Source organism: Cherax quadricarinatus, chromosome 38, assembly GCF_038502225.1.
Source record: "Cherax quadricarinatus isolate ZL_2023a chromosome 38, ASM3850222v1, whole genome shotgun sequence".
Taxonomy (NCBI): Eukaryota; Metazoa; Arthropoda; class Malacostraca; order Decapoda; family Parastacidae; genus Cherax; species Cherax quadricarinatus.
Window position 1 is genome coordinate 23,737,921 of NC_091329.1, and position 18,730 is coordinate 23,756,650.

General features: G+C 43.5%; 1 protein-coding gene across 3 annotated transcripts in view; it reads right to left on the bottom strand.

Moving 5' to 3' along the window:
- The window catches only part of Pif1 (Pif1 DNA helicase), a 93,154-nt gene extending 83,832 nt beyond the window's left edge, over nucleotides 1–9,322 (bottom strand). Inside the window, exon 1 of one of the 3 annotated variants that reach the window (XM_070092178.1) lies at nucleotides 9,293–9,322. In XM_070092178.1, the coding sequence (XP_069948279.1) occupies nucleotides 9,293–9,309 (17 nt within the window). In that variant the 5' untranslated portion in view covers nucleotides 9,310–9,322. Of the gene's footprint in view, nucleotides 1–216; nucleotides 332–629; nucleotides 723–9,292 lie in introns of those variants that run through there. The other 2 variants (XM_070092179.1, XM_070092180.1) reach the window with 2 other exon arrangements.
- Between the last annotated feature and the right edge of the window lie 9,408 nt (nucleotides 9,323–18,730).

Consider the following 18,730-nt stretch of genomic DNA (forward strand, 5'->3'; position numbering starts at 1 on the left):
CATTATGGCTCAGTCATTATATGTCATAGCACATTATAGAGCCCAGTGGAAATAAGTCAGCGACTCTTCTGAGTTATCCCAGGATCACTACACACATGCTGCTATGTATAATAATCAATATAACTATATACCTGAATAAACTGACTTACTCTGGTCATTATAGTTCACAGTCATTATAGATAATAATCATTATAACTCAAAATCATTAATCCTTACAATTATTGCCAGCTCATAGTCATTTCAGCTTATTTCTGAGCCATAACGACTATGTATTATTGTATTCAGTTTTAGACGTAATTTAATTCAAATTTATTATAATAATTTTGTCCGACACTAAACATTCAAACAGTACAACAACAAATAATTCACATCAGTGTAACCCGCTACGTTATATTAACCAGATAAACATACACTAATACCACTGTTTAATAAGGTCAAAATATATATACAAAGTATCAAAATTGAGGATAATAAATACAAAGTCTCCCGCCCAGGAAGAAACTCTCACCTACATATATTAATATTGTAGTAGCTTATACCTGTGTTATTATCTCACTCTCTTATCTTTAAACTGTTATTTTACTCTGGTGTTCTTACGAAAAAAAATATTAATATACAACTGTACTCACATTGTCGAGATAGATTTAAACCCCCACAGTTTAAACAGACTAAATAAGACATTTAAAAATGGCCGCCACAACAAAGACGTTTTAAAATATTTGCTGATGGTTCTTTTTCAGAGTAATGAAAGCATTTTTTTTTTTAAATAGAAACCTATTACTGTCTCAAAAAATATATTTTGAATTTTTTGTGAAACTAAAATTATATTGTATTTTTTATTTATATATCAGATAAATGAGAGATTCCCTGTTAATTATAATGATGAATTCAATTTCATAAGTAGGTATTGATTTATATGAACTGTTTTGATATATCTAAGGAATTAGGGTTCCCCACGACACACACGGAGCCAGGAGCTGTGATTGTTATTATAATCATGGGGAGCGCTAAACTTATTATACAACGCATGTGGGCAAGACACAGTTGCTCTACACTCAAGAAGTCTCCCTCTTCGATCCCCGCTGGGGAGGGGAATTTATATTCTACAAGCGCCACCTTTCTCACAATGCTGTCGCATCATGTGAAAATCAAGCCTGTGAATAAAGTAATCAATGACTCCTCGAAGCTAGCTTTAGTTACCGCCGTTAGGACCTGCCTGCTGGTCAAATATGTTGGTGAGGGGCTCTTGATTTAGGGAATTGGATCTGTGCTCCAGTTCCCCAAATTAAGCCTGAATGCCTTCCACATCCCCCCCCAGGCACTGTATAATCCTCCGGGTTTAGCGCTTCCCCCTTGATTATAATAATAATAATAATAATAATAATAATAATAATAATAATAATAATAACAATGCTGGTCAAATTTACGGCAATAATGTGGGAATGATGGACACGAATCCAGATCCTGCACCATCATTACGGCTCCAACATGTCTTAACTGCAAAGGTAATCATCATACCCTTACAGCTAAGTGCCCACTCATGGAAGAAATCATATCGGAGAAAACTGTGGAGAAATTTTCTCCAGGAGAGGGGTATCAGACCCCTTCAGCCCCCTTCAGCCCTGAGGGGCCCAACCCTCTCAGAAGGGGCAAACATCTTGTTTACTGCTACCTGGAGTTTACCTGGAGAGAGTTTCGGGGGGTCAATGCCCCCGCGGCCCGGTCTGTGACCAGGCCTCCTGGTGGATCAGCGCCTGATCAACCAGGCTGTTGCTGCTGGCTGCACGCAAACCAACGTACGAGCCACAGCCCGGCTGATCAGGAACTGACTTTAGGTGCTTGTCCAGTGCCAGCTTGCTACAGCAAGTAATTGATCCCAGATGCAATAAGAGTATGTGACGTGGTCAAGCGACCGCCGCTCCTTGCAAGAGTCCAGTGTTGCAAAGTGTAGTTTAATAAGAGACAGTCCATCTCTTACCTTAGCAGGATAATTAAGGAAAATCCTGCTCCCATTTTATTACCATGGTAAAGATAGTGTATATTGTTGTCTGTGCTTATGACAGCAAGAATCAAACATTCTGCTTTGCTTCATGGAGGAGGTTTGGCAAGGAAGCAAAAAGCACTAGGTCAACTTTTCCTTTATGTTCTAGGGGCATTGCAGTGGCGTAGGACGCTGTGAGGTCAGATTACTTTTGACTCCACTGAGAGAGACATTGACGTGCCGGGATAACCAACAAAGAACAATGTTCTGCACGTTTTGCACAAAAGATCTCAATAAACACTTACAGAGAAGTGTTATCAGCTTCTTTAATAATAATAATAATATCTTTATTTACTACATGTACATGGTATACAGGCCTAGCTGACAACAATGACATACTACTATTAAGAAAACCCTTTTTGTTATGCTCCACATGTCGGGCATAACAAAGGGTCAGTGTCCCAGGATGCGCCCCACACCAGTCGACTAACACTCAGGTACCCATTTTACTGATGGGGAACATAGACAACAGGTGGAAATAAACACGCCCAATGTTTCTACTCTGGCTGGGAATCGAACCCAGCCCTCGCCGCGTGAAGCGAGAGCGTTAGCCACCATGCCACCAGAGCCCATTTAGTGACTTAACATTGTGAACAATTATTGATGAACAGTGCAACAACGAGTGTTGCGATCCAACAGAGTGTAGTGTGTAGATGGGAACATAAAAAGTCTGGGCTGAATGGTACTGCCCTTGATACTGGCCATGTAGTCAGAAACTGTAAGGCTGGAGGGGATGTCCTGGTAGTCAGTAAATGTGGGGCTGATAGTGCTGTCCTGGGAGACAGTAATGGTGAAGTTGGAGGTGCTGTCCTGGGAGACAGTAATGGTGAAGCTGGAGGTTCTGTCCTGGGAGACAGTAATGGTGAAGCTGGAGGTGCTGTCCTGGGAGACAGTAATGGTGAAGCTGGAGGTGCTGTCCTGGGAGACAGTAATGGTGAAGCTGGAGATTTTGTCCAGGTAGTCGGGAATTATACGCAGGAAGGAATACATATAAATGACCTCATAGGGGACAGGAGCCGTAGTGGGGAAACAAGTGTAGTCAAAGATAAGATAAAACCAATATTGCAAACTAGAAATACCACAGGAAATAGCAAACAAGAGGACTCCACTAGCAATAGTGAGGATATATTACCAAAAACAACTGGTGGGAGCTCCATTGTTGGTGCTAGGGAGGATAGGAATAAGACAGGGAAACATGCACCAACAGGGAATACAGTCACAGAAACCCAAGGCAAACGGAAACCAAGCCTGTGCACATACTATGTACTTGGTATCTGCAGACATGGAAAATCTGGAAAAACAGATGGGACGTGCAACTATGACCACCCTAGAAAATGCCATGCCCATATGACAACAGGAAAATGCAAACTCCCTTCCTGTAAGCTTTTTCACCCTGAAATGTCTACCTCTTCAGTACAGGAAAGACTGTGCTATAACTTAAATTGCCAGGCACACCATCTAAAGGGGACAAAAAGATACAAAACATCCAGGCCATGGGAAAACCTGGGTAGCCACAGCCACTCAAGAGGGAGAGGTTTTTTAGTGCGAGGAAGGAAAAAAAACTGGCAGGAAATGGCAGAAATCGTACACCAAATCCAGTCATTCCTGGAGTGGAACCACAGTCGATGGCCTCCACTCCAAACCAACAGATACAGATACTAATGCCGGAAAAAAATCCCCCCCCCCCAGTACCAACAATACTACCAGTCCGATGACATTCTTCTTTGCAAATATACAGGGTCTAAAGCCAGCAACAAACAACAAAATACCTTTCATCCGTGGCCTGCTTGCAGAGGCAAAGGCAATGTTCGCGGCTTTCACTGAGACCCACATAAAGGATCACTTGGACAACGAAATATGGATCCCAGGTTACAACCTATACAGATGTGACAGAGTGAACAGGCAAAAAGGGGGGGGGGATTGGCCTGTACATTGCAGAGTCACTTGTTTGCACAGAACTGCTTAATGCCTCAAATGATGTAGTGGAAGTTTTAGCAGTAAAGGTCGAGAACCAAAACCTAGTCATTGTGCTAGTCTACAAGCCTCCGGATGCAACATCCCAGAAATTCCAGGAACAGCTGTTAAAAATTGACCACTGTCTGGAAAATCTTCCAGCTTCTGCACCCAACATCTTGCTCCTGGGGGATTTCAACTAAAGGCACCTAAAATGGAGGAATATAGCAAATAATATTGTTGCAGTAATAACACCAGGAGGCAACTCTGATGAAAACTCACACTCACACGAGCTTTTAAATATTATTTTTTTTTTTTTATTATCACACCGGCCGATTCCCACCAAGGCAGGGTGGCCCGAAAAAGAAAAACTTTCACCATCATTCACTCCATCACTGTCTTGCCAGAAGGGTGCTTTACACTACAGTTTTTAAACTGCAACATTAACACCCCTCCTTCAGAGTGCAGGCACTGTACTTCCCATCTCCAGGACTCAAGTCCGGCCTGCCGGTTTCCCTGAATCCCTTCATAAATGTTACTTTGCTCACACTCCAACAGCACGTCAAGTATTAAAAACCATTTGTCTCCATTCACTCCTATCAAACACGCTCACGCATGCCTGCTGGAAGTCCAAGCCCCTCGCACACAAAACCTCCTTTACCCCCTCCCTCCAACCCTTCCTAGGCCGACCCCTACCCCGCCTTCCTTCCACTACAGACTGATACACTCTTGAAGTCATTCTGTTTCGCTCCATTCTCTCTACATGTCCGAACCACCTCAACAACCCTTCCTCAGCCCTCTGGACAACAGTTTTGGTAATCCCGCACCTCCTCCTAACTTCCAAACTACGAATTCTCTGCATTATATTCACACCACACATTGCCCTCAGACATGACATCTCCACTGCCTCCAGCCTTCTCCTCGCTGCAACATTCATCACCCACGCTTCACACCCATATAAGAGAGTTGGTAAAACTATACTCTCATACATTCCCCTCTTTGCCTCCACGGACAAAGTTCTTTGTCTCCACAGACTCCTAAGTGCACCACTCACTCTTTTTCCCTCATCAATTCTATGATTCACCTCATCTTTCATAGACCCATCCGCTGACACGTCCACTCCCAAATATCTGAATACGTTCACCTCCTCCATACTCTCTCCCTCCAATCTGATATTCAATCTTTCATCACCTAATCTTTTTGTTATCCTCATAACCTTACTCTTTCCTGTATTCACCTTTAATTTTCTTCTTTTGCACACCCTACCAAATTCATCCACCAATCTCTGCAACTTCTCTTCAGAATCTCCCAAGAGCACAGTGTCATCAGCAAAGAGCAGCTGTGACAACTCCCACTTTGTGTGTGATTCTTTATCTTTTAACTCCACGCCTCTTGCCAAGACCCTCGCATTTACTTCTCTTACAACCCCATCTATAAATATATTAAACAACCACGGTGACATCACACATCCTTGTCTAAGGCCTACTTTTACTGGGAAAAAATTTCCCTCTTTCCTACATACTCTAACTTGAGCCTCACTATCCTCGTAAAAACTCTTCACTGCTTTCAGTAACCTACCTCCTACACCATACACTTGCAACATCTGCCACATTGCCCCCCTATCCACCCTGTCATACGCCTTTTCCAAATCCATAAATGCCACAAAGACCTCTTTAGCCTTATCTAAATACTGTTCACTTATATGTTTCACTGTAAACACCTGGTCCACACACCCCCTACCTTTCCTAAAGCCTCCTTGTTCATCTGCTATCCTATTCTCCGTCTTACTCTTAATTCTTTCAATTATAACTCTACCATACACTTTACCAGGTACATTTTAAATCTCTGCACAAAATTCAATTTAAACCAGCAAATAATAGAGCCTACTAGACTGGAGAATACACTAGACCTCATCTTCACTAACAATGATGATCTGATAAGAAATGTCACCATATCAAAAACAATATACTCAGATCACAACATAATTGAGGTTCAGACATGTATGCGTGGAGCCCCAGACCGACATAATGAGACTAGTCACGAGGGAGCATTCACCAAATTCAACTTCAATAACAAAAACATCAAGTGGGACCAAGTAAACCAAGCCCTAACCGATATAAGCTGGGAAGATATACTAAGCAACACAGACCCCAACTTATGCCTAGAACAGATTAACTTGGTGGCACTCGATGTATGCACAAGGCTTATTCCTCTATTTCCGTCCCTTTACAGGCGACGGAAAAGAATAACAGAGCCGCTAAAAGAAGTCAATATATCTGAAATGCGTAGGGAGACACTGGTCAGAGAAATAGCAAGCATCGAACTTAAGCTAAAGGAATCTTATAGGAGCCAGGAATCGCGGGAAGAACTAAAAGCCATAAATGAAATCGAAAGAAACCCAAAGTATTTCTTCTCCTATGCCAAATCAAAGTCGAGAACAACGTCCAGTATTGGGCCCCTACTTAAACAAGATGGGTCCTACACAGATGACAGCAAGGAAATGAGTGAGCTACTCAAGTCCCAATATGACTCAGTTTTTAGTAAGCCGCTAACCAGACTGAGAGTCGAAGATCAAAATGAATTTTTTCATGAGAGAGCCACAGAATTTGGTAAACATAAGCCTATCCGATGTTATCCTGACGCCAAATGACTTCGAACAGGCGATAAATGACATGCCCATGCACTCTGCCCCAGGGCCAGACTCATGGAACTCCGTGTTCATCAAGAACTGCAAGAAGCCCCTATCACGAGCCTTTTCCATTCTATGGAGAGGGAGCATGGACACGGGGGTCGTCCCACAGTTACTAAAAAGAACAGACATAGCCCCACTCCACAAAGGGGGCAGTAAAGCAACAGCAAAGAACTACAGACCGATAGCACTAACATCCCATATCATAAAAATCTTTGAAAGGGTCCTAAGAAGCAAGATCACCACTCATCTAGAAACCCATCAATTACACAACCCAGGGCAACATAGGTTTAGAACAGGTCGCTCCTGTCTGTCTCAACTATTGGATCACTACGACAAGGTCCTAAATGCACTAGAAGACAAAAAGAATGCAGATGTAATATATACAGACTTTGCAAAAGCCTTCGACAAGTGTGACCATGGCGTAATAGCGCACAAAATGCGTGCTAAAGGAATAACAGGAAAAGTCGGTCGATGGATCTATAATTTCCTCACAAACAGAACACAGAGTAGTCGTCAACAGAGTAAAGTCCGAGGCAGCTACGATGAAAAGCTCTGTTCCACAAGGCACAGTACTCGCTCCCATCTTGTTCCTCATCCTCATATCTGACATAGACAAGGATGTCAGCCACAGCACCGTGTCTTCCTTTGCAGATGACACCCGAATCTGCATGACAGTGTCTTCCATTGCAGACACTGCAAGGCTCCAGGCGGACATCAACCAAATCTTTCAGTGGGCTGCAGAAAACAATATGAAGTTCAACGATGAGAAATTTCAATTACTCAGATATGGTAAACACGAGGAAATTAAATCTTCATCAGAGTACAAAACAAATTCTGGCCACAAAATAGAGCGAAACACCAACATCAAAGACCTGGGAGTGATCATGTCGGAGGATTTCACCTTCAAGGACCATAACATTGTATCAATCGCATCTGCTAGAAAAATGACAGGATGGATAATGAGAACCTTCAAAACTAGGGATGCCAAGCCCATGATGACACTCTTCAGGTCACTTGTTCTATCTAGGCTGGAATATTGCTGCACACTAACAGCACTTTTCAAGGCAGGTGAAATTGCTGACCTAGAAAATGTACAGAGAACCTTCACGGCGCGCATAACAGAGATAAAACACCTCAATTACTGGGAGTGCTTGAGGTTCCTAAAACTGTATTCCCTGGAACGCAGGCGGGAGAGATACATGATTATATACACCTGGAAAATCCTAGAGGGACTAGTACCGAACTTGCACACGAAAATCTCTCACTATGAAAGCAAAAGACTTGGCAGACGATGCAACATCCCCCCAATGAAAAGCAGGGGTGTCACTAGCACGTTAAGAGACCATACAATAAGTGTCAGGGGCCCGAGACTGTTCAACTGCCTCCCAGCATACATAAGGGGGATTACCAACAGACCCCTGGCAGTCTACAAGCTGGCACTGGACAAGCACCTAAAGTCGGTTCCTGACCAGCCGGGCTGTGGCTCGTACGTTGGTTTGCGTGCAGCCAGCAGCTACAGCCTGGTTGATCAGGCTCTGATCCACCAGGAGGCCTGGTCACAGACTGGGCTGCGGGGGCGTTGACCCCCGGAACTCTCTCCAGGTAAACTCCAGTGTGACATTCTTCAAATAACACTATTCTTCAATCAAATCACGGATATCCGGGGGTAACTACGGGTCAGATACATATACCCAGGTAAGTGTACTAACTCGTGATGTGCTACTATTGACTGCGCAGTTGAGTATAAAGTTGTGGGTTAGTCACTTATCATAAACCCCAGTGATAAGTGGACCTTTGAGTCCACACAAGTAAGTGTTGTCAGCAATCAGTGTCTGATATATGCTGACATAACACCCCCTAGGGGTAAATTATTATTAATGTATTTACTTTACAACCCGTTGCAAAGTGGATATGACAGCTTCTCAAGACCTCGCCTGCAGGGGCGGCTGTGCAGGTGATGAGCTGTCTTTCCAAGCTAAATTCCCCCTATATTTAATCTTTAACCTTAGCTGGTAAACCATTTCTCAACAAAAACTAAAGATCTGAAGTACACCTCCAATTCGCCGACATATGCATCAATAACCAAACTGAAGCCGACACCACCAAGATTCTACATACCACTCTACAGACACCTTCGCCAAGCAACTCCTCTTCCCTCCCCGATGGTGCTCCCTTCAAGGTGCTGTAGTACATGATGTATGCACACTTTGCAAATGCAGCAAACCCCGGCACTGTCAACACCACTATTAACGAACTATTGTCTGAACAGCATGCTTGCCTTCAATTTCCCGGATTCCACACCTTTAGCCGACATCCTCAAGATCCTTCCTAACGTCGTGAACTTTACTGCACCTGCAGACCTGTCTCCTGCCCAGGGAACTGCTCCTGTAACTTCTATAGCCACTTCCACCGCTGACAACCATGATCATGCTGCCTCAACTACCGTCTCCCATGCCTCCCAACCTGCTGTTACACCACCATTACACCTCTCCACCGCTTCTGTCGACCCTCAGTCACCTGCTAACACCATTTGTAGACTCGCCAAATGAATCCACCTCAAAAGAAAATAGTGACGACTCCAGTACATCCTCATGGGAAAACCTTACCTTCTACACCTTTCCATCGAATGCTGACACCATGACCTGCACTGAGCTCTACAAAAGCCTCGGTGCTGGAAGTTAAGTATGCCTGCGAATCACCTCTTTACTTCACACTTACCCAAGTTCTTGAGTTCATCAAGCCTCTATGTTTCACCTTCAGTAACAAGATTAAACTATACCACCTCTCCAGGAGCAGCTTCAAAAAGTTTGAAAATGGCTCCACTGCAAACCTGCCTCTTCAGTTGCTCTTATAATTCCCACCTGTGTGCTGCTTACCATCTCCTGCGACCTAGAAACTGCTAGCTTCTCAATACTCAAGACCTCGACTACTTCGAGACCGATGCATACACAGCTTGCTCTTCCTGTCGTGTGTGTGTGACTCAACAATTAATATTTGCACCAATAACTCATTACAGTTGTGACCGAGTGTGGACGTGTGAATTGCTCATTACTATAATTTGTTCATGATTGTAGCCATGCATAAACCTAAGTAAATTTACTTACATGATTCACTACCTTTGTTATTATTATTATAATCAAAAAGAAGCGCTAAGCCACAAGGGCTATACAGCGCTGCTCATTACCTTTGTATCTTGTTCAGCTATCAAAACTTTGGGGCCCAGTTCCTGGGCCCATTTTGTACCTCTGTAATTTGTAAATACCTTTGTAACTTGTCATGATTGTGACAGTATCTACATGGAGTTCATTACATCTGTAACTTGCTCAGCTGTCAAAACTTTGGGGCCCAGTCCCTGGACCCATTATGTACCTCTGTAATCCTTTGACTACCGCCTACAGCATGGGGCGGTAGTCTTCCTGTTTTCTCCAAGTTGGTCCCACGAGCGCCTAGCAGCTGGGTTAAGCTCTGGCTCTTTTTCTTCGACTGAACACTCCTCTCCACCGCTATTCTTCGCCTATCCCGCTTTCCCAGCTCACCCCACATGGGGTCTTCCCAGCTCACCCCACGTGGGGTCTTCCCAGCTCACCCCACATGGGGTCTTCCCAGCTCACCCCACATGGGGTCTTCCCAGTTCACCCCACATGGGGTCTTCCCAGCTCACACCATATGGGGTCTTCCCAACTCACCCTACATGGTGTCTTCCCAGCTCAACCCACATGGGGTCGTCCCAGCTCAACTCACATGGGGTCTTCCCAGCTCAACCCACATGGGGTCTTCCCAGTTCACCCCACATGGGGTCTTCCCAGCTCACACCATATGGGGTCTTCTCAACTCACCCTACATGGTGTCTTCCCAGCTCAACCCACATGGGGTCTTCCCAGCTCAACCCACAAGGGGTCTTCCCAGCTCACCCCACATGGGGTCTTCCCAGCTCATGCAGGAGGATTATTATTATTATTATAATCAAGGGGGAAGCGCTAAACCCGGAGGATTATACAGCGCCTGGGGGGGGGATGTGGAAGGTATTCAGGCTTAATTCGGGGAACTGGGCACAGATCCAATTCCCTTCACCAACATCAAGCTCATGCAGGAGGAGCCATGTCTATGGTGCATCCAACAAAATAAGCCGACTCTTGGAAGTCACTACCGCCCGGCTCCGGCTGGGTTACAAGTATCTTTGGCAGGTTCAATCACCACTACCAGATTTATTTATTTATTTATTTATTTCCAATTTGTGCACACATACAGAGGTACAAAAAAAAAAAAAAAAAAAAAAAAAAAATACAGATAAGAGCAGTATGCCAAAGCCACTTATACTATGCATAGCATTACGGGCTGGCTTAAAATTAACTTAAGATTAACTAAGCAATGATTATTATTATTATTATAATCAAAAAGAAGCGCTAAGCCACAAGGACTATACAGCGCTGCTACTAAGCAATGATGAAATCAGTGATAAAACATTAATGTAAACAGATAACTATAAAGCACAAGTGAGTATTACAAAGACAGGTCATATGGTTGCATTCAGTTAGGTAGTGATTCTGTTAGGTAGTGTATTTAAAAAATAATAAAGTTAGATTGGGTTTTAGGTTTAACATTTATGTGATATAATTGTGAGAAACATTTAAGATATACAATTTATAATGTTCAGTTATTCAGTATTTATTTGGTTTTGGGTGAGTAAGTAATCTTTGAGAAGAGACTTGAATTTATAAACAGGTAGTGTTTCTTTTATATTTACAGGTAATGAATTCCAGATTTTAGGGCCTTTTATGTGCATTGAGTTTTTGCATAGTGTGAGATGGACACGAGGAACATCAAAGAGTGATCTGTGCCTTGTGTTATGGTCATGTGTTCTGTTGAGGTTGGCAAGGAGATGTTTGAGGGGAGGGTTAATATCAGAGTTAAGTGTTCTATGTATGTAATAGGTGCAGTAATAAGTATGGATGTTTTGTATGGTGAGTAGGTTTAGTGTATTGAATATTGGTGGAGTGTGCTGCCTGTAGTGAGAATTTGTTATCATTCTAACTGCAGCCTTTTGTTGGGTAATTAGTGGTCTGAGATGGTTAATTGTTGTTGAGCCCCATGCACAAATTCCATAGGTGAGATAGGGGTAAATAAGAGAGTGATATAGGGCCAGGAGGGCTGACTGTGGAACATAGTACCGTATCTTCGATAGTATGCCTACAGTCTTGGAAATTTTCTTAGAAATTTGATGTATATGTGTATGAAATTTGAGTCTATTATCAAGGTGGATTCCTAAGAATTTTCCCTCTGTTAGTTTTGTGATAGGTGATCCATTTATCATTATGTTAAGAGGGACATCTGTAGCTCTGTTACCAAACTGAATGAAGTAGGTTTTGTCAATGTTTAGTGTAAGTTTGTTAGTCCTCATCCAGGTAGATATTTTCTGTAATTCGGTATTTACAGTATTGGCTAGCGTGACTGGGCTCGGGTGAGAGAAGACGTATGTAGTGTCATCTGCAAATAGTGTGGGTTTGAGTAATTGCGAAGCATTTGGAAGGTCATTTATGTATAGGAGAAAGAGAAGAGGGCCAAGGACACTTCCCTGTGGGACACCAACTGTAATTGGTTGTGCAGAAGAGTTTGCCCCATTTGCGTACACATATTGGCTTCTGTTGCTGAGGTAAGACTTGAGGTAGTTGAGGGAGTGCCCTCTTATACCATAGTGTGACAATTTTACATGGAGCAAGTCATGGTCAACTGTATCAAAAGCTTTACGTAAGTCAATGAAGATCCCCAGTGGGACTTCTTTTTTCTCTATTGCAGTGTATATATGTTCTAGCATGTGTATAATAGCATCATTAGTATTTTTATTAGGCCTGAATCCAAATTGGCAGGGGTTGAGTATGTTTTGGGAGATAAGGTAGGAGTAGATTCGTTTATGAATTAATTTTTCGAAGATTTTTGAGAGAGGGTGTAAGTTGGATATTGGCCTATAGTTATTCAACTCTGTTTGGTCTCCTCCTTTGTGGATCGGAGTGACCCTTGCTATTTTGAGTACTGTAGACCAAACGAAATGTAAACTTTGCCAGATGGACTATTGTCACACCTTGCGTCATTATGGAAATAAATGGTATAAAATACCGACACAATGGAAATATAAACACAAATGCAGTATAATGTGATCCTTTATTGACAACGTTTCACCCACACAGTGGGCTTTTTCAAGTCACACACGGATCTGTGTGTGACTTGAAAAAGCCCACTGTGTGGGTGAAACGTTGTCAATAAAGGATCACATTATACTGCATTTGTGTTTATATTTCCATTGCGTCATTATGTACTAGAGTGCGATAAAATTAATGAATTCAGAGACAACTCACTCAAAAATGTTCAAGATATGTCTAAGTATTTTATACACTGTATAATATAATATCTATTTCTACAAGTACATGTACAAGGTATACAGGCCTAGCTGACATCAATGACATACTATTATATAGAAAACCTCTTGTTATATAGATAATTTCGGGCAAATTTGGTCAGTTTTGTCCCAGGATGAGACCCACACCAGTCGACTAACACCCAGGTACCCATTTTACTGATGGGTGAACATAGATATCCGGTGTTTCCATCCGGTTGGGTATCGAACCCGGACCCCTCACCGTGTGAAGCTCTCGCTTCACAAGGTGAAGGTCCTCATACAGCATGTAGGACCTCTGCCATCCCAGCTGGACCTCGGTTCTTAGGGCAGGTACGACGTCAAGACATTCATGGCAGAACCAGTTCACTATTTCAAGTGCCAGCGTTACGGACACCTGGGTGCACTTTGTCCGAACAAAGTAATCTACGGAGTCTGCAGCCAGTGCCACCCTACCGAGGAATGCATCACCAAGCTGAAAAATGCATCGGCACCCACTCCACAATGCCCAAACTGCAGGCAGAATCACCATGCCTGGAATCCTCAATGCCCCGAGAGGCTCGCCAGAATTCAAGGAGCTTGGAAGACGCCAACAACTTGGCAGCAGGCTATGGGAGATCATCACTCCCAGCAGACGATGGGTGCAGAGAACCCTGCCATACCGCAGATCTCTCATCAGGTCACCAAACTCAATGACCAGGAATTTCCAACCCTCGAAGCTTCAACCAGGCGTCATGGACAGGAGCCTCCTGCCCCCCTACCTCAACGAAGAAACAAAAACAAAAGGAACAAGGGGCATCAACAGGGTACATCTGGTCAACGCGATCAGCAGACGACACTACACGAGCCCCCACCGGCCATAACACGACAACGCAGGCACTCCTTACCCAGCACAGCCACTTTGCAGGCTTCCCTGGCAGATGCTGGCTACCCAACCTGGCATACAGCAACAGACCACGGTACACACAATAAAGAAATCCGACCCCCAGTACTCCCTACAGACCACAACAGCCCAGGTAATATCCACTGCTTCGAACCCAATGCCAATGCAGGCCCTCACCAGGGAGGATCTCGTAGCACTCATCAAGGCATTCACGGATATTATTTGCAACACAGTCAACTCCATGGAACAACAGAGTGTATTCTGGCAGATGGTCAGCACGCTCCTGAGTGTGTGCTTACTGACCGAAGAGGAGATGGTGGATCCCATGAAATTGCAGGTTCTCATAGCGGGCAGGGCTCAGTCCCCAGCTCAGGAAGCAACAGCGATGGAATAACTTCTGTACCAAATCACACCCTCAAGGTCCTACAATGGAACATTCAGGGCCTGAGGGGCAAACAGCACCTCTTGCTGGAGGCAGTAATTCAGGATCGGGCTGACGTCGTCTTGCTACAAAAGACTGACTGTCCTGACTATGTGCCCAAGACTACCCAGTTTTTGCTGGGTATTTTCAGCACATGGATGCCAACGTTCACTGCAAAGGCACAGCTGTATTCGTATCAGATACAATACTTCACGAGGTTATAGCCAACCCTGTGGACTGTGGGGAGGATGTCAAGGTACAGGCCATCCTTGCACACATACCTGGGGTGCCCATTACTATATATAACATCTACAAGAACCCAAGACACACCCTCGACATTGCAGAGTTCCTTGCTAGCACGCATTGAGTGTATTATTGTGGGTGGAGACTTCAATGCACATCACCCAGTGCTGCACTCACTCGGCAACCAATGCTGCTGGCAGACACACAGCAATGCTCCTACATGATATTCCAGAGGTAAAGTTGCTAAACAACGGAGACCCCACACACCTGGTGGGCGGCTGCCTCGACCTTACCTTCATGACAAGACAACTCGCAGCGGGAGCCACATGGAAAACTCATCCTCGTCTTGTCAGTGACCACTTTGCAGTGATCACTACCTTTAACATCAACAGGTCCCCCACAGTTGTCGTGCCTCCTAGATGGGACGCAAAGAGGGCCAACTGGAAGGTGTTCCATGATTATTTTCATGACTGGTGGTCCACATACACTCTGTCCGAAGACTCTGATGCGGCTGAACAGGAACTAATCACTGTTCTCATCCAGGCAGCAATGTGTGCAATTCCAAAGAAGTCCACAGGACGCATTCACAAAAGAGACTGGTAGTTCTACAACGATGAGGAGAGGGAGCAGAACCACTGCATCAACTCTTTTAGGAAGCTGTACAGACAGAGCCATTGTGCAGCATGCCTGAAGTCTCTCAGAGTAAAAATTGAGAAATGGCTGGAGTGGTGCTCAACATTCAAGCATCACACCACCTTATCTGAGATATGGGGCAAGCTTAACATCGCAACTGGCAAAAGCAAGCCGAGGTCACTAGCACACTCGAACCCATCCCAGGAAGCTGGAAAACTGGTGGAGCTCTTTACTTTCAGGGGTGCCTCCACTCAGCTCCCACAGGACATCCGGAATATACAGACGGATCTTCTGTCACAATGCCAGTTAATGATACAAGCTGCATGTGAGTCTGAAGATGTGACTGAGGAAGACCTCACGGACTTGGAACTCCGATGTGCCATTAAGAACACAGGTGACACTGCCCTGGGCATCGTTGGTGTCACGTACTCCATGTCTGCACGAGCTGGTCAGAGTGGATGGGAGGCCATACTATAATGCTTATCCACTGCATATTTTAATATTACAGCAGAGGATATACAATAAACTGAAGGCCCTTAGAGTGCATAGCATCTCCAGTAAAACTTACTTTATTATACTTAAAATTTATTCAGTTTTATTTTTCATTTTTACACAGTATAAGTAAAAACTTCAGGTAGTAGGCTGGTAGACAGCAATCACCCAGGGAGGTACTACCGTCCTACCAAGTGAGTGTAAAACAGAAACCTGTAATTGTTTTACATGATGGTAGGATTGGTCAAAAGAGAGGCATATATAGGCATATCAAAATATATATTCAATTAAGGGGCTTATGATTATGAGGCTAAGGTCACAAGGGATTCAAAGACTAACCCAAAAGGGTTCTTTCAGGTATACAGAAGTAAGATTAGGGACAAGATTGGCCCACTTAAGAGTAACTATGGTCAGATCACTGACAGTGATAAGGATATGTATGAAATTCTCAATACCTACTTCCCCTCAGTTTTCACCCAGGAAAATACTAGCGATATTCCTGAAATAATAGATTATGTAGAACAGGATGATAATAAACTATGTACAATTGCAGTAACTAGTGACATGGTCCTCAGACAAATAGAGAAACTAAAACCTAACAAATCCTCAGGCCCTGATGAACTGTTTGCAAGGGTGCTAAAGTAATGCAAAGAGGAACTTAGCATACCTTTGGCTAATCTTTTTAACATATCACTACAAACTGGCATAGTGCCTGATAAGTGGAAAAAGGCAAATGTAATACCTATTTACAAGGCAGGTGACAGGTCCTTGGATTCGAACTATAGACCAATAAGCCTTACCTCCACAGTGGGAAAATTTATGGAATCAATAATTGCCGAAGCAATTCGTAGCCATCTTGACAGGCACAGATTAATTAATGAATCTCAACACGGTTTTACAAAGGGGTGTTCCTGTCTTATGAATTGACTAACTTTTTTCACTAAGGTGTTTGAGGAGGTAGATCATGGTAATGAATATGATACTGTGTATATGGACTTCAGTAAGGCTTTCGATAGAGTTCCACACCAGAGGCTATTGAGGAATAGGAGAAATTTTTTCCTGGGTAGAGGCATGGCTGACAAATAGACAACAGAGAATTTGCATAAATGGGGAGAAATCAGAATGGGGGCACGTCACAAGCGGTGTTCCTCAGGGGTCAGTGTTGGGCCCGTTGTTGTTCACAATTTACATAAACGACATAGATGAGGGAATAAATAGCGACATAAGCAAATTTGCTGATGACACCAAAATAGGCCGTCCAATTCATTCTAATGAGGACACTAGAGCACTCCAGGATGATTTGAATAGACGGATGCAACCGTCGAAGAAGTGGCAGATGGAGTTTAATATTGACAAATGCAAAGTTCTAAATGTTGGACAATTAAATAATCATGCCACATATAAAGTAAATAATGTAGATCTTAATACTACTGATTGCGAAAAGTATTTAGGAGTTCTGGTTAGCAGTAATCTAAAACCAGGACAACAGTGCATTAGTGTTTGCAATAAAACTAAGAGAATTCTTGGCTTCATATCTAGAAGTATAAATAATAGAAGTCCTCAGGTTGTTCTTCAACTCTATATATCCTTGGTTAGGCCTCATTTAGACTATGCTGCTCAGTTCTGGTCACCGTATTACAGAATGGATATAAATGCTCTGGAAAACGTACAGAGGAGGATGACAAAGATGATCCCATGTATCAGAAATCTTCCTTATGAGGACAGACTGAGGGGCCTGAATCTGCACTCTCTCGAAAGGCATAGAATTAGGGGGATATGATTGAGGTGTATAAATGGAAAACAGGAATAAATAAAGGGGATGTAAATAGCGTGCTGAAAATTTCCAGCCAAGACAGGACTCGCAGCAATGGTTTTAAGTTGGAAAAATTCAGATTCAGAAAGGATATAGGAAAGCACTGGTTTGGTAATAGAGTTGTGGATGAGTGGAGCAAACTCTCGAGTACAGTTATTCAGGCTAAAATGTTGTGTAGTTTTAAAAATAGGTTAGATAAATACATGAGTGGGTGTGGGTGGGTGTGAGTTGGACCTGACTAGCTTGTGCTGCTGGGTCTGGTGCAGTGCTCCATCCTTGAGTGGAGGTGACCAGACTGGGTGGGTCATTGGGCTAGTCTGGGGGGGTGTCATTGGTCTAATTCGTGGGTGGGGGGACATGGACCTGCTCCGCATGGGTCAGTAGGCCTGTTGCAGTGTTCCTTCTTTCTTATGTTCTAAACATGGAAGATTTCAGGTACGTCTTGCTACTTCTACTTACACTTATGTCACACTACACATGCATTTACAAGTATATACAGTTGAACCTCTACTTGCGAGCACATCCACGTGCGAAAAAGTCGTCCATTTCGGAAATAGTCCTGTTTTTTCATCAAAATATTTGCTGGGAAATGGTCCGGTAACTCGCTAATAGTCCTTCGTCCCAGACGCGTATGCATGGTATAAGCGGCCTCGAGCCGCCTCGGCCTTTCCTTCCCAGCCAGTGTGCCATTGTTTACCAGTGAACGTCGGTCCCCTCACGTGCTCCAGTGAAATATTTCATAATATTTCATTTATTTTAGTGCTTGCAAGTTATTTAAGTGCTAAATAAGCTACCATGGCTCCAAAGAAAGCTCCTAGTGCCAAGCCTTTGGTAAAGAAGGAGAAATACGATTGTATTTAAGAAAAACATCATTGAACAATATGATAGTGGCGTATGTGTGGGTGAACTGGCCAGGATGTATAACAAATCCCGTACAACCATATCTTCCATCATAGCCAAGAAAAAGGAAATCAAGGATGCTGTTGTTGCAAAGGGGGTAAATATGCTGACAAAAATGAGATCACCAGTACTCGGAGATGTTGAGAAGTTATTATTGGTGTGGATAAATGAGAAACAATTAGTAGGAGACAGTCTTATGACGTCGCTTATTTGTGAAAAGGCTAGGCAGTTGCATGACGATTTGGTAAAGAAATTGCCTGCAACTAGTGAT